Source organism: Triturus cristatus, chromosome 2_2 (genome assembly GCF_964204655.1).
Source record: "Triturus cristatus chromosome 2_2, aTriCri1.1, whole genome shotgun sequence".
In the NCBI taxonomy this organism is placed as follows: domain Eukaryota; kingdom Metazoa; phylum Chordata; class Amphibia; order Caudata; family Salamandridae; genus Triturus; species Triturus cristatus.
In genome coordinates this window covers 292,230,538-292,248,314 of record NC_140582.1, presented here as the reverse complement: position 1 = coordinate 292,248,314, position 17,777 = coordinate 292,230,538, and the positions used below count along the sequence as shown (strand labels likewise).

The window sequence follows — 17,777 nt, the reverse complement described above, 5'->3', positions numbered from 1 at the left end:
GTGAGTATGGCCATACAGCAAATTTTAAAGATTGTATTGGGTGGAGAGCTATATGTAAAAAGTGTTAAAAAAAAGAGTCACATTTCGAAATGTTGTTGCACTGGTACCTTTAAGAAGAAAGTTCAAGAGATCTCTTGCGATGATGAGTGTGAAGTTAAGGAAATTATTATGTCAATTATTGATGGAAACAAAGATGGTCCTTTTGATGTTGTGTTAATTGAAAATGTACCTGTAAAAATGTTGTTCGATACTGGTGCAAAGGAAACATTAATTCCAAAAATGGTTTATGATGAGTTCTTATTCAACAAATGGATTTACTTAAACCAGACATCAAAGCTAGAGGTTACGGAGGTGAACCTATTAAACTGTCTAGATTCTTTAACGGTAATATTTCTTTCAAATCAAATTCTACCACAGGGAAGATTTACGTTTCAGAAAGAGGTGGTTCCCTGGTAAGTTGGACTCTTCAGAAAGATCTCAAAGTGATTCTTTATCCTAACGAAACTCCATCCATAAAACTGAAACAAAATATAACAACCTGTGATCAGTTGAGTCATGTTACAACTGCTGTAAGTGATCAAAGTAAATTACTACAAGCATCTGTGTCTTCATTTGAGAGTGAATTTCCAGAGGTATTCAAGGAACAATTAGGTAGTTTGAAAGGGTATTCACATTAGATTTTATTGAAAGAAAATTCTATACTAATCGTTAGTAAGGTTTGAGGTGTTCCTATCAAGGTCAAGGAAAAAATGAAGGTTGAACTTGATAAACTTTTAAAAAATGGTATCATTGCTGAAGTGGAAGCCACAGAATAGTTGGCCCCTGTTGTAATGGCACTCAAAGCCAATGGTGAGTCCAGGCTATGCATTGATTAAGAAAACTCAATAAGTGTGTAGTCATGAACCATTATCCCTTACCTAATATTGCTGAAATATTATCACTGTTGGGAGGGGCCAAATTCTTCTCTTCAATAGACTTAGCCTCGGCATACCATCAAATAAAGTTGCATGATACTTCTCAAGACTTTAGAGCATTTATAGCACCCTTTGGCACTTACACATTTTTGAGAATGCCTATTGGATTAATATCAGCTGCAGCAGTCTTTCAGAGGATGATGGAACATGTCTTTAAAGATTGTGAAGGGATGAAGATATATCAAGATGATATACTCATTTTTGGGAGTACGGAAGCAGAACACGATAATGGAGTCAGAATTGTACTAAATAAAATTAAAGAAAGTGGTTTAACTCTCAAAGTGAAGAAATGCAAATTCAACTTATCCAGTATTAGGGTATCTTTCATAGATTCACATGCCTGAATCATTCCCCGTCGTCGGGAATGGGAGTCACCGGTAAATAACAAAGTAATGTCCAGAAGACATAAGACAGTCATAGGCCTCAGAGGCCTTAGCTTAGTAAGCTATCCACGTCCTTATGTAAAAAGGACCAAATTTTGGCCAGAGCCAATCAGCTAACACCACCCTCTAGAACCTTCCTGGTAGGAGCTCTAGTCCCTCAGATTTTCTACCGCACGTCGTGCTAAGGGAGTCTCCACTGAGCTCTGCTCATTTCTTTGGATTTGACAGCATTTCTCTCAACATTCTGGATTTTCAGCATGGCTGATACACCTAAGAAGGGTTTATTCAGGCCCTGCGCCTCTTGTGGAAAAAAGAGGCTACATATCGACGACCAACACAAGGACTGCTTGTATTGTCTCTATCCCAGTCACAGTTCTAAGGACTGCAAGGTATGTCGGACTTTCTCATCTAAGACCTTGAAAGACCGAGAGGGGCGCCTTTTAATCTGGCTGCAAAGGCTAAAGGACAAGGAAGATGTGGCCTCTGAGGAGAGTGAGAGTTCTTCAGTTGCGTCTCACTCCTCATCTAAAAGACCAAGGGTGGCATCGCCGGGCCCTTCGTCGCAGCCACCTCAAAAGAAGACGCAGAAAAAGTCTTCAGAGGTCCAGGATTCGCCTGTTCCAGGGAGCTCGTCTCCTAAGGTGATGCCCCACACCTTCAAAAAGCCTATTGCCACCTCGTCGACGACAACAATGTCGACAGTAGCGTCGACGAGAAAATCTCCTTCGACAGCGATTTCAGTTACATCGTCGACGACGACTCTATCGACGATGACATCCCATTCCATGTCCTCGACGACGACAACTCCATCGTCGACGGCAGGCAAGTCAATCCCGTCGACGTTAGCCATAAAAAAGGCGTCGTCGAGTAAGCTGTCGACGGGAGCGTCGACGACGACGACACCGTCGACGAGAGCTTCATCATCGTCGACGACAACATCGTCGACGAAGACACCGTCGACGACGAAGACACCGTCGACGACGAAGACACCGTCGACGAGAATATCACCGACGACGCCGTCGTCGACGTCATCGTCGACGTCATCGTCGACGAGGAGACCGTCTTCATCATCCTCGTCGTTGACGACGACCCCGACGACGATCCCATCGACGGCATTGATACCTGTAACGTCGGTTACAGCTATACCATCGAGCCCCTTGAGGAGTATGGACACGGACGACCAGAGTACATTTGTGCATGTACAAATAACCAAGCGTGCATTGACTCCGGCCCTCACTTCGCCCAGTAAGGTCTCAACCTTGCCTCCCACTCGCCTCTTTGAAGAGGAGGATTCGGACGACGCTAGTCTCTTTCCTGCGGCGACTAGTCCATCACAACTCCATGTGAAGTACCAGGATGTCTCGGATTACGAAGACAATCCCCAGGATTATGAGGAGGTTCCTCATCGAGAATACATGCCGCCTCCACCTTCCATGGTGTGTCTACCGGCAACCTTGGTCACAGACCTTCAGCTCTTAATAACGGACTATAAGCAGCGTTTTCCGACTCCGGCACCTCCACCGATGCCTGCGGGGCCTTCCAAGGAGGAGGCTACACGGCCACGACCGCCTCCACTGCGTTTGGAGAGGACGGCACCTCCGCCTCGGCCCGCCACGGACGACGAGGAGGAGGAGGAGGAGGAGGAGGAACCTGAGGAAGGAGAACTCCAGGACGTTCAATCCCAACAAGATGAATGGGACGATTACATCCTTCCGGCTCCTGTTTCGCCTGTCCCTACCACAGCCGACTCACCGCCCGACGACATCGGCGGTTTCCACAACATCATTGAAAGGGCGGCCCAGCGCTTCCAAATCCCGATGCCTTCGCATCAACAGGACTGTTTCTTATATGACTTTAAGGAACCCTTCAAGAAGACCGTCCGGGCAATTCCGATAATAGATTATATTTGGGACCAGGGCATAAAGATAATGCAGAACCCTTCATCAATGCCACCGGTTCTACCACGCCTGGACAAGAAGTATAAAGCTCCGGACACTGCTCCGGTTTGTCTTACAGGCCATCCAAAGCCGGACTCGGTTATCACTCAGGCTGCGCAGAGGAGGTCAAACAACCCAGCTGCGCTGTTGACAGCTCCGCCGGATAAAGAAGGGCGACGTATGGATAACATAGGGAAACGTTTCTCCTCTATGTCAGCCTTGACAGTGCGTGCCTCCAACGCTACTGCACTATTGGGACGGTACAACCGACAAATGTGGGCGGACATTGCCCCATATCTAGCGGATTTGCCCTCTGACTTAAAAGAAGAGGCAAAGAAGATTCTGTTGGAGGGTGAGCGATCTGCCACGGAACTGATAGACTGTGCAATGGATATTGCTTCCACAGGCTTTAGACAGCTGGCTGGTGCGGCTGCTCTCCGGCGCCAGGGTTGGCTCAAGGCAACTTCTTTCAGGCCGGAGGTCCAGACAAAAGTCCTGGACATGCCTTATGATGGCCAGTTTCTATTCGGTTCTCTTATTGACGAGGCATTGCAAGGTATCAAAAAAGATACAGACACTGCCAGAGCCCTGGGGTCTCTGCAATCTCGGAACCCTTCCTTTCGTGGGTCAAGAGGAAGAGGCCAGACTTCCTCCAGAGGAGACTTTCAACAGCGTTCCTCTTTCTCCTCTTCCCAGCAGTACCGTCCACAATCTCAGCAGCGACAACAGTCGTCTTACCACAAAACTTCCTTTCGTAACAGAGGAGGAAGACAAAAAGGTGCCGCGCGGCGGCAATGACTTCCAGATGCAGCCGGGCTCAAACTTGTCTCCACCCTACAAGATTGGCGGAAAAATCTCCCATTTTCTCAAAAATTGGCAAACGATAACTACGGACCGATGGGTCCTTCAATTAATACAATTCGGCCATTCCCTGGAATTCACACAAATTCCTCCTCAAACTCCTCCCCGCCAAAGGGCTCACAAAAACCTACGCCCATTACTCCAAGAAATAAAGATTATGCTTCTAAAGGGAGCTATAGAAAAAGTTCCCCTCAGCCAACGAGGGAGAGGGTTCTACTCCCATTTCTTTCTCATCCGAAAGAAAGAGAAGAAATGGAGACCCATATTGGACCTCAGAAATCTCAACAAATTTCTGAAAAAACAGTTGTTTCGAATGATTACCATACAGGAGGTTTTGCATTTACTCAACGCAAACGACTACATGGTGTCGGTGGACCTTCAAGACGCCTATTTTCATGTCCCAATACACCGCAACCACAAGAAGTTCCTGCGTTTCATGGTGGCGGGCAGGCATTACCAGTTTCGGGTTCTGCCATTTGGGCTCAAATCGGCGCCACGCATTTTCACCAAATGCCTAGCACCAGTGGCGGCGTACCTACGCCCGTTCCACCACCAAGTCTTCCCGTATTTAGACGACTGGCTTATCAAGTCCCCATCACAAGAAGGCGTGATAAGTTCTTCCAACGCTTGTCTGACACTCTTCGAGTCACTGGGGCTCACTCTCAACCACGACAAATCTGTCCTGCAACCATCCCAATGCATGCAATTTTTGGGAGCCACACTAGACACCATCCACAGGAAAGCATTCCCGTCACAGGAACGCCAGGACAAACTTCAATCTCTGGCACTCCAGGTAATGACAAGAAAGACACTCTCGGTGCGCCTCTTCAAATCCCTCCTCGGGATGATGTCTTCCTGCATTCTTTTAATCCCACATTGCCGCTTGCGGATGCGACCCCTACAAGAGGCTCTGTCGAACCAGTGGATCCAGTGTACAGGGTCTTTCGACGACGTCATCCAAGTAACCCCGGCGATCAAACAGGCTCTGCAATGGTGGGTTTGCCCCAAGAACCTTTCGCAAGGCTTGCCTTTCTTGCTTCCTGCTACTCCTCATATAATCACCACGGACGCTTCCTTAGAAGGCTGGGGAGCTTTCCTTCAGGAGCTACAGATAAGCGGAAAGTGGTCCCTTTCGGAAAAAATGCTTCATATCAACCTTTTAGAGCTCCGAGCAGTCTACCTAGCTCTAGTGGCTTTCCTCCCGAGGATAAAGAACTCAGTAGTGCTTGTCCGGACAGACAACACCACGACAATGCACTACCTGAACAAGCAGGGAGGGACTCGTTCACTGACACTTTCGCGCGAATCGCAGAAAATCTGGAACTGGCTGCTCCGCCACAACATCTCTCTCCGAGCAGATTATGTTCCAGGCACCCACAATGTGTTGGCAGATTATCTAAGCAGGAGGCAGGCAGCGTGCCACGAGTGGGAGCTGGATCAGCAGGTCCTCAACAATATCTTCGCCCAATGGGGCACACCTCAGCTGGACCTATTCGCCACCCAACGCAACGCCAAATGCCAATACTTTGCAAGCTGGCATCCCCAACCAGGATCCCTGGGGAATGCCTTTTCGATAGCATGGTGCAACGTCTTTGCATACGCCTTTCCGCCATTTCCCCTGATCCCCAGGGTACTACGGAAGATGAAGGCGGAGCCTTGCACTTTGATATTGGTAGCCCCAGCTTGGCCACGCCAACACTGGTTCTCGGAACTTCACCTCCTCTCCCAGGAACCTCCGATCAGGCTGAAAACGTTTCCATCTCTTCTGACGCTCAGCGATCAGCAGATTCAACATCCGGATCTAGCCTCTCTCAGGTTATCAGCTTGGCTCCTGAGTTCAGAGAGTTTCGGGGCCTAGACATTCCTCCAGACTGCAGGCGAATTCTAGCTCGGGCTCGAGCAGATAGTACCAACAAGACCTATTCACTCAAGTGGAAAAGATTCTGTATCTGGTGTAAGACGAATAAGTTGCATCCTTTCTCTTCCACCCCAGGACAAGTCTTACCCTACCTTTTACATCTAGCAGAATCTGGTCTTGCTCATGCCTCCATTAAAGTTCACCTAGCTGCAATCTCACGTTTCAGAAGATCTTCTTCCGGCCCCTCTTTATGGTCTCATAGACTCATCAAGCAATTCATGAAAGGACTGTTTCGCACATTCCCTCCAGTAAAGCCTGTTCCACCGGCCTGGCACCTTAACATAGTTCTAGCTCAACTAATGAAGCACCCGTTTGAGCCCATCCACAGAGCTGACCTTAAATTTGTTTCCTGGAAGGTGGCACTTCTACTAGCTCTTACCTCGGCAAGGCGAGTGGGAGAGCTCCAAGCATTCTCTATCCAGGACCCATTCCTGCAATTCAAAAAGGATAGAGTCCTTCTCCGCACAAATCCAGCTTTCATCCCCAAGGTTCCATCTCACTTCCACCTCAACGAACCTATTGTTTTACAATCATTCTTCCCAAATCCACAAACAGTGGCGGAACGAACTCTACATTCACTAGACATTCAACGTTGCTTGAAATTTTACATTGAGAGAACGAAATCTTTTCGAAAATCAAATCAGCTATTCATAGCCTACAGCAGACCTCGACGAGGGCTTCCGCTCACAAAACAGAGCATTTCCCGCTGGATTTCTTCGGCCATTTCTTTCTGTCACCAACAGGCAGGACGTCCGTTGAGAACAACGGTCCGTGCCCACTCCACAAGGGCCATGTCTACTTCCATGGCTCTTTTTGCTGGGGTGCCCATTGTGGACATTTGTAGAGCGGCCACATGGAAGACGCCGCATACCTTCACCAAGCATTACTGCCTGGATGCGGAGATCATGAAGGATGCGTCAGTGGGTCAAGCGGTACTACGTCATCTTTTTAAATAGAGGTGAGCCCTTTCTTTCATCCCACCATCCTCAGTTTATGCACATTTCGCACTATAATGTATGCTTTACTTATTCATTGCTTTACGGTAGCACTGTTGTTTATCTCGGATAGATGTGGTTATCTAATACCTGTATGTTATCCATATCTTTCGAAATGTGCTTTTTCACTGCTTGCTACTCTGATTCAGGCATGTGAATCTATGAAAGATACCCTAATACTGGATAAGGAACGCGTTACTTACCTGTAACTGCGGTTATCCAGTATTGGTATCTTTCATAGATTCACATGCAACCCACCCGCCTCCCCTGGAAGGGCTCTCTCGGATCTCTCAGTATACAGCTGCTTAGCACTGTGCTCACGAAAATCTGAGGGACTAGAGCTCCTACCAGGAAGGTTCTAGAGGGTGGTGTTAGCTGATTGGCTCTGGCCAAAATTTGGTCCTTTTTACATAAGGACGTGGATAGCTTACTAAGCTAAGGCCTCTGAGGCCTATGACTGTCTTATGTCTTCTGGACATTACTTTGTTATTTACCGGTGACTCCCATTCCCGACGACGGGGAATGATTCAGGCATGTGAATCTATGAAAGATACCAATACTGGATAACCGCAGTTACAGGTAAGTAACGCGTTCCATATCTAGCATTGACTATCTAGGTCATAGCATTACTGTTTCTGGCATAAAACCGAAGAAAGAACTAGTAGATGCAATCAAGGACATGGCCACTCCCAAGAACAAAGATGAAGTTGTAAAATTTCTGGGCATATCAGAATATTATACAAAGTTTATTGCCAACTTTGCAAGCAAAACACATAAAATGCAACTTCTTTTAAAAAAAGGTACTAGTTTCACTTGGAATACTGAATGTGATGATGCGTTTCAACTAGTTAAGAGTCAACTTTCCAAAGTCTCCTCTTCGAAGAGCTTTGATCGCAATTAAGATGTAGTCATCATGACAGATGCAAGTGCTACAGGTCTAGAAGCAGTCATGATGCAAGATCTTAATGGAGTGGAAGCAACCATTTTATTTTTGTGAAGAAGTTTACGAGGGGCAGAATCTAATTATTCTGTTATAGAAAAAGAAGCCTTGGGAGTATTCTGGGCTGTGAGGAAGCTTCGAAAGTTCTTATGGGGTGACAGTTTTACAATCAAGACAGATCACAAACCACTGAAAGAAATTTTTGAAAGAAAAGGTTTAGACAACGTATCATCTAGAATATGTAAATGGGTGATTGCCCTTCAAGAATTTAATTTTCATGTAGAATATGCCCCAGATGCTAAAACAATATTGCAGACTATTGTTCTCGTTTAGTCTCAAGTGATGACACTGAGGATGAAATATTGGAGGACTCTTTTAGTGATTTTGATGAATATGCTGTTTGCAATATCACGGACAGCATAGTAAAAGAAGATGTTTGGATTAGTGAATTGTTAAAAGATCAAACTCTACAGTCTGTCTTGTATTGCATCAAAAACTGTTGGAAAAGATGTGATGCAGTAAGTGATACTTTATCTGGTTTCTATCGAGTAAAAGATGAGTTATCTTCCGACAATGACATTTTGTTTCTGTAACTGGAAGAACCCCTTTTGAGCTACTTCACAAAAGAAAACCTAATACTGTGTTATGTCCCTCGTGGATTCTAAACAAATTACCTGAATTGAAGAATGTTGAAAATGATCAGGAGAAATTTGAAAAAGAAATGAAAAAGATGTCTGAAAACTAAAGATAATTTGATGTAAGGAAAGCTGTCAAAAGAACAATCATAAAGGTAGGTGACTTAGTTAAAATAAAAAAAAACTCGCAAAGGATTTACCAATATGGGATCTAAGTATTTGTTACCCATGAGAGTCATCAAAGTCTTCAAAAATGCAGTCAGGACGGAAGATCACAGAGTGTGGAATTTGAATAGAGTTGTCAAGCTCTCTCATGACATAACAGTCTATTGTAAAGAGGGTGACGATGTTAAATCTTCTTCTGTAAAGTATAATAGAAGAGCAAGTTTGAGGCAGTGTGTCAAACCGAAGTATTTACAAGACTGTATGTTAATGTAATTGTTATTTTAATAGGAATAACTTTTCCTTATGTCTTAGTTTTTTTTGTGTTTGTTTGGTTATTAGGAGGAGGATGTGTAATATGCTTAACATTGTAATCTAAGGCTCTGTTGGTTTTCATGTAGAATGTTATTCTTGCCATATTCTAAATGACATAGTACTGTTCTGAAAACTGCATCTTGAGAATGTTTAGATTCAAGAAAGCAGTTGGATGGACTACAGCTGAGTTGACAGGCTGAGGTGTAAAGGATCAACTTTAATAAACCTTTGGATTTATATGCAACTGGATTACCGTGATCTTTGCACAGTTCTTACCATTTTATGTTTCTGCTTCTTGCACTGCGAGAAAGCAGTGGGGCGATGCTCCTCCGCCCAAGTGGAGGAGCCGCCCCTGGCCACATCCCATATGATAGACAACTAGTCAACATCAATGAAACCAACATTAGGACTAAAACACCTGTACAAGTTAGTTAACAAGTATGTGTTATAGCAGTTAATCAATTGGGAAACTATTGAGTATTGGATTAATGGAAAAGACTGACAACGTTCAACGGCACAACATTTTCAGCATACTACAGAATTATGAGTAATTTTATGTCATTGTCGCACTTTATATCTGCAGAGACATATATTCAGGGCCACTGGAATTATGTGACTGTGCGGCCACGGTGTTTTTCGCATAAGCATAGATTTGCCGCATTTGCCACATAATCCATCATCTACTACATAATCTGCCGATTTAAAAAAAAATGTTTCTAGCTCAAACAGTTCAAATGTTACTAAAAACGTAGTGACACATACACATATTGCCGCAAATTGGAAAGCCATTTGCAAAGCCTGACTGGTCACCTTTCTATTGCTTATTGCTATAGCTTTGTATTGAACTGGTACTAAAGAGGTGCATCCAATGCCCAGGGAGTGTTAACAAGTGTAAAAGTGACAAAATAATGAAGTAATACTATCATAAAATATGCTGCATTTTACGCCCCATAATTTCCCTTTTCCTCGCCGTATAATTTCCTCAACCGTGCAACATAATTTGGCTCTACCCTGCCACATAATTCCAGTGGACCTGCATATGTTACAGCAGGCGATTGTCGAGTATTACATGATGCACTGATCTTAAGTGTAGTCCAAGTTGTACTAAGTTGTACTGTCTGCTGTAGACACGCAATAAAAACAACAGACAGACCTGTTATACAGACAAACGAACATGCAGACAAATAAAAAGTCACACAGAGAGCTGGGCAGACTGAACGTTAGACGACCAAAAATACATGTAGGTAGACATAGATAAGGGGCAGGCAGTGTTTTAGATACAGAGGAAGACAGGCTGACAGACATAAAGATAGAAATATTGCTAAGTAGTGACAGGCAAATATAAGGACAGATAAAAAGACAGCCAAGCATAATTACGGATAGAAAGATAAAAAGCAGGCAAACATGCACATAGCTAGACCGGTGGAAATACTAACATATAATCAAGACAGGCAAAGCACAAACAAGTAGTCAGCTAGATAGATCGAAATTAAGACAGACATGCAGACGGACAGACAGAAAAGCAGACATGCAGACAGGTACGTAGATATAAAGACAGATAAAGAAGACAAATCGCAGATAGCAAACAGTAAATATGGCATATAGTGATAACGGAGAAATGAGTCAAAATACCAACGGATAAAATGAAAGGTTGCAAAGAGGTCTCTGGTATTCATTTTGCAACAAAGAGAACAAACCTGTCAGAGGCGAGTGTTATATTAAATTCACGAGAGATAAATGCACACGGGGACCAAATAACCAGATGGGCTGGTAAGAGAGCAGGGAAGAGAAGGCTTGACAATGCAAAGAGGGTTGCGGAATAGCAAAAAAACGCTGAAAGAAGGCAGAAAGAAACATGACACGATATACACTAAGAACAAGCGTTGACAAAGCTAATAGCTTAAACCTTTGTACTTTGAAAGGTAAGGGTGACAGGTACAGCAGAGGCAAAAGTAGTGCATGCTTCAATCATACTAAAGGACCCAATGTTACAACTGCTTCAGCTCGTGTTGTGCCCAGCATCAGAACCAGTGAATGATTGTTCTTGATTCCCTCAGACATTCACCTGAGTGTGTCTTCATCATGTTGGTTTAAATAATGCTGCAAGGGAGATCAGCCAGGCGAAATACTCCGCTACCTTTTTGGCTCGGTTTGTCGTATATAAACACCATATAAATATCTCACACCCTCTTTCAAGCACAATCCATCACAACATAGTAACAATTGTGCTACCTGCCTTTTTGGCTGGGTTCGCGCTATAGAAATACCACAGACCAGGGCACGAGTCCGGGGTACATGCGGGCACACTGCGCACATCCACTATTTTCAGAGAATGGACGCCATCATCACCCCTGCTAAGAAGTTGGGCCCCACACAAATATGTTGAACTTGTCCCAGTGTAATTTTGAAACACCGGGACACGTTAATCAGCTCCTGCACGTTGTATGCTTTCGATTCCCAGCAGCAACGGGCAGGCAGCGAGGGGAATTTTTTTTTTAACCTCCAGCAGGGCAACTATAAAGACAAAACCTGCAACCTCACAAATGCAAATGAACTGGGGGGGAAACAAAAGCACACAGCTTGTTAGCTCTTCACAGGTACTTAAGAGATGCATGCGTTTTACTTTGTTGTCAGATGGGTACACAAATAACAATTTAAATAGCACTATTTTATTTCTTTTATAGTGCTACTCATCCCAATGCAGAGTGTTAGAGCGCTTTACATAACATACACATTATCCATTCCAAATAAATCATTTAAGGGTGTAAATTAATGTACAAGATGTGTTACATGAGACAGTCAGGGTTACATGGTGTATGAGTCAAATGCTCTTTATAGCTCACTGTGGTCTACTAGAAGGATTACAATTTATTAACTGCAAGTAACAAAAGGATCTCTGTGTCCAAAGCAGTAATCCACTAACCTATCCACATAAAATAAAAATCTTTGATCTGCATGTTACATGATATGCCTTGCAGGAGACAACTTTAAAAAAAAGACAAAATTATTACATTTTCATTTGGCATGTTATAACATACACATATCAGAGCATCACTTCCAGTGAGGTCACTTTCTATGATGCCACGTGGAGTGTCAAGCGTCGTGACGTCATATGCTGTGATAGCACACGTCATGATGTCACTAGCATACTGCCTGACTTGGTCAGTCCCCCCACTTCTTTTTTTTAGGACTTGTGCCCAGCCACAGACATATATACAGACATGCAGAGAACATGCAAGTTTATAAAATGGAAATGGTTTAATAGGCAGCATAATCAATAAAGTGCAGTTTTGCTATGAGACCCATCTGGCAGTGGAGGACACGTCCTACTTCACTGTCTCCTCTCCCACCAATGGTCTCCTGATCGATTTATATCGTATGTTCTTTGCAACAGGCACTTTTGCCTCCTCTGTTAAGACTTAAATTGAGTACGCAAAGTTTCAAAGTCAAGCAAAACACTACTTCATGTTTTTTTTTTAAACAGCATAAGCTTTGTTTGTAACCTGCAACGTTTACTAAACTCAACAAGCACGGGCATTGTGATTATCAAAGCTGTTTTCTATGTCTGTTCTGCAGCAGCCATCTTCTATTGGGAAGCCCTCATGTTCATTACATCGCAAGCCTAATGAAACTGCGATTTCTCATAGAGTCGCATTTCCCTACTGTATTTAATGGTATTTTAAAATGTTTCCAAGCAGTAAACTTTCTATACAGTAACATTTAAATATATGTCTGCTTTTCCTACAAAATTGACTGACGGACCTGCTATTTTACGGAATATAAAGTAACCCAGTTTTTGATAGCCGCCACGCTGGCGTATTGGACTTCTATCAGAGTGGTTCTCTGTTTATGCCCATGGTCAGTGCCCTACTAGAGATAGCAGTCAAAGACAATCTATTCGCTGCGCCCTTCTCTATAACCCGACCTGGCTCCGGTGACGCTGGACAACAAAGATGGTGGCAGGAAGCAGCAACTATTGGGAAGGTGAGGTGGCAGTGTCGGCAAAGGGGGTCAGATGGTAGTCAGACGAGGGATGTAGATGGGATCCCAGGATAGAAACTGTTTGATGATTTGAAGTTAATGGAGACCTACAGATAAAAAGCTGCTGCGCCTGGGGAAGAGGTTGGTGGAAGAGGGGACAAGCAGAGGTGCAGACACGCTTGCTCATAAGAAAGATGTTCCACCAAGGTGGATGAACACGAGTACTTGAGCCATGGGACACTGATAAGGGAAACACACGAGGAACTTGCTACAACCAATAGTAACGGAGTAAATGTAACTGTTAAGCACACAAACAAATGAAAAGTAAGGGCAGGATGTAACCCCCATTTAAGATTTATATTACATTTAATAGATTTCACGAGCACAGTGCAGGCGTTGTGCAGGCGAAACCTAATAATCCACCCACCTTAGTAAGCACATTTTCACATGGACTATTTCACAGGGAGGCCTGTCATTTATTCAATCCGCCAGACCTTTGGCTTTGGCACACAAAAGCATGCACATATTTCTCTGCTGTAGGGCCAGCTCGATGTCTGCCTAATATTGTTTCAAAAATAGTACCTTCTTGTAGCAAGATATATTGCATTCCTATTTTTGTAGATATTCCAATGGACCTTCCTTTCTCTGGATTAGACAACTTCAACACCTCTGTTTTACTTGAATGTGAACAGCCTTAATTAAACCATTTTCCCCAAAAGCCTGTATGCGTGGAATGCACACTGGTAACGCGCAAATGGGTTTGCAGCATGGTCATCAAATTATTACTACAGTAATTATAGTTATTCAATCATAAGTGCAGCGCATGAGATATACGTTCCAGAAGTTGAGATGAAATGGACCAGTGCACAGCACGCAAAGTCTACAGATGTCCAAAATGGCAGTAAGCACATCATTTGGGACACCCCTCCAACTTTGGTGAAATGAACTTGGTTACCTCTTTAGCCAGATAATTGCTAGAAGTGGTCAGTCACTTGGGTCCTTATTATGATGACAAATACTCTTATTGTTGCCCATAAAGACAATGAGACAAAAGTCAAGCCAATGGCGGTCAGAGTCAAATGGTAAAGGGCTTGACTGCGCTGGGATGTCAGACAATGCCAAACGCTTTAGCTAGTCCTGCTGCTAATTTATTCACCACATTATCTATCCATGTAAGCGAAGGTCACGTAGTTTACTGAGCCAAAAATAGACTAAGGACTCTGGCATTCTGTCCATTCGTGCATTTAGATCACCAGCTACAATTATTGGAATATTCAGATAAGCAGTATCTAGAAATTGCAACAATGCAGTAATCTCGAACTTGTATATATTACCATTAGGAGGTAAATATAAATTCAAAAGAATATATGCCATCTTATTGGAACCTTTGCATCTCACGTTTACCAAAACGGCAAGATCACAAACTAAAGGTAGATCAATTCCTTCAGCAGTATACTACAGTGAGATATTATTACAATTGATAAATCAGCCTTTGGGTGCCCTTTATGTTTAGGGCATTGACATGAAATCTCTTATTAACTCGCCCAGGCTGAGTGGGCAAAGAACTGGATTTCTTAAAATAACAAATAACCATCTCTTCATGCAGTGCTGAGTGGCACCTGCAATTAAAGGGTATACTATATGGTGTGCCTGCTCCTGTTGTCTTTGGTATTCTGCTCACAGACCACAACCTCTGACTTGACATCCTTAGCCTATAGGAGTACTGTTTGAGCAGAGCTCCCGTGTACACTCGACAGGAAACTACAGCTACCTCATAATGCAATATTGTGAATGACAAGGCTATTCTCTTTCTGTGAGTGCATTACCTGGTTCTGTGCTCTAAACTGCTTGCTAATAGCATCCTCTATTAAGCTCAATTTGTCCATAAGGTCCTCCAGAGCTCTGTAGTTGTGAAGATCTCAGTAATTTTACAAATTAATTATATGACTACTCCCCTTCATCCTGAGAGTAGTGTCCCCCACCTTACTGCAGATTCATCTTGTTGAACCGTGGGGAGTCAGGTTGCACTAGGGTGCCGGCTGCAGTATGGAAGCCCCTTGTGCCATCAATCCCCATCAGTTCCAGAAGCTAAGCATGACTTTCTCTTGTGCTTTCCATATACTTCTTTGTAACGCCCATTGTGTAATGGGATTCACTTCAACAACTTTTATTGTTTGCATATAGAAGCCATTTAAGTCACTAATTAAACGTTGAGATGTGTTTGCCAGTGTGTAGCTAGAGACCCACACTTGTTGGTTGAACAATTGTGTTATTAGCGCACGCCATGTTGATGTGCTGTCAGGAAGCAGTTTATCTCTGATTAGTAGAAGATTATTAGTGGTGATACATTGTAGCTGGCTTCTATTTCAAATGTTTGTGAATAAGTGCCCCCGATGAAGTCCCCCAAAAAGACAAATGGGGATGTTCCTACTAATCAAGAAACACTGTGTGTTTGAACAGCATATGCGTCAAAATATGGGGACTGAGTCCATGCATATAATCAGAATATGTTGGCCAAATTCCTGGCTAGTTCACAGTGCGCCATCTGGAACCCTAAATATGACAGAGTACCGGATGGTGCCTGCAATCTTAAAACATGACCACTCTGAATCCCCCAAGGAAATCATGGAAACAGATCTACCCTTCCATGATTACCTTAGGCATGCCCAAAGTGAGACTGACGCAAATTGGCATTTCAAACATTTATTGAAACAATTGGATTATTGAGTAAAATACATGAGCTGCAATTATCAGTAGAAGGAAATGAAGCATTGTTACCAGCATTACAAGAATGGTGAAGAAGATAAATAATTCAACCATTATAACATTGCATTGATTATATGAATATATATCATAATGATAACCCTACCTAACACTGACTCTACTCTAGAGAGTGTAGTAAGAAGTGCATTCTGGAAGATCTCTGGGAGCAGATTAACTCCTAATTTACCTGTATGTGTGATGTACCCGGAAGCCAATCTGGTGTTGAAGAGGTAGCTGTCCTTTTCAGGATAGCGATTGAAGTCAGCAGGGCTGGCAATCAGTCACAAGCGAATTTCGAGGATAATCCATGGAAGCGCTCCTCTGACGAGTTAAAGCTCAGAAGTAGTTTAAATAATCAAAAACGATTAAGTTCTCACTGTGTCTAAGGTCCTTTACAAACATTATTTGTCGTACTAATTCAGACCTGTCACCGAACAGACAATAAAACACAAGGGCAGCATGCTCAGTGCACTTTATCCTTGAACAAGATGTACATTGTTTTGATGAAATTCAGATGAAGAAATGTGTGTTGCAATCAGAACACTTTCTGAGTACGTTATTATGTATATGCAAAGTATGTTAAAAGTCACCGTCTAAAAAAGATGTCAAGTTCACACGTGAATGTGTAAAATTGAAGCTTTTGTGCACTGATCCTGTTGAAATCCACAACAGGGGCAGTATGTTAATCATCATGGAGAACTGAATTCACAATGTAGGTAAAAAGAGATTTGTGATAAAGGCATCTGGCTACATAAGTGGAAATATATTCTTTGAAGAACACTCACCCACACAAGTGTATGACTCTAGCTTTGCACTGGGAGACACAGCTTAACTTTGATCCCTGCCTCATGTAATTTATGAATGCATTTCAAGCTGAAGGGATCACATACTGGTACCACTCATAGTGTGGAGAATTTAGTTTTAGACTTAAGAGAGTGCAACTTCAGGAGCTCTTATTCTTCTTTGGTTACTGTGATGATGCCCTTGAAAAGAGAACAATATTTTTGTTATATCGATGTGTCCAGAGCAGGTGGAGTCGGGTAGGATTCATTCAAGATTTTCACAATATGCTGACAAGGTAAATTTACATACACTTAATCTAAATGGAAATCTCTTACATAGCAACTAGCATTTATCTAACTGTCCTGGGCCCATGTTGTGTACACCTGGTGTATAGAGAAACCATGAAAAATAAACATTCCTTTACCATAACCCAAAATTAATTTAAGGTTAATACGGCATTCTGTTTTTGCAGCTTGCAAACCAGATGAATATGGACCAGACTGTAAACTCAAGTGTCAGTGCAGCAAAGAGGGAACCTGTGACAGATTCAAGGGGTGTATCTGCTCCCCAGGCTGGCATGGTCTACAATGTGAAAAAGAAGGTAAGTGCAGTAACGTGGTAGCATATGTCTTTAGCTGTAGTAGCTGAAGAGCCCATTAAGACTGATGTTCCACAATGTAAAAATATATATATTTAAAATGTTTATTCATTTTTATCTCAAAATTCCATCATGCATTTCTTCGACTGTAAAAACAACATTAACATTCTTTGGAATGCAGCATATCAGTGCAAGAAAATGTTGTACCGTTTAATCTTAGAGTGCCAACTGTTGTTCTCATGTTACAGGACTTACCAATAATATTCAGATTATATATCATACTTCACGTTGCCATTCAATGCTTGTATGTGCATAACTTCAGTCCTCTATTCCTACCTGGAAATATGTAATTGCATTCAGAAGATTTTAGTCATCTCCCCAAATCCAAGGCATTCCTCTATGCAGACCATAATTTATCTTATTTTAGGACACTGTTGGACTTGGTCCTTTTTTGCAGGATCATCCCAGAACTTTTTGCCTTCCTCCTGTATTTTTTCTGACCTGTCATGGGTGGTTTTATGACTCTGGGCAC

At 43.0% G+C, this 17,777-nt stretch overlaps 1 protein-coding gene across 1 annotated transcript in view; it reads left to right on the top strand.

Annotated features, from left to right (window-relative positions):
* Positions 1–17,777, top strand: part of TEK (TEK receptor tyrosine kinase) — a 542,264-nt gene that overhangs the window by 255,320 nt on the left and 269,167 nt on the right. The window contains exon 7 of the mRNA XM_085641331.1: positions 17,120–17,248. Coding sequence (XP_085497457.1) covers positions 17,120–17,248 — 129 coding nt within the window. The remainder of the gene's footprint in view (positions 1–17,119; positions 17,249–17,777) is intronic.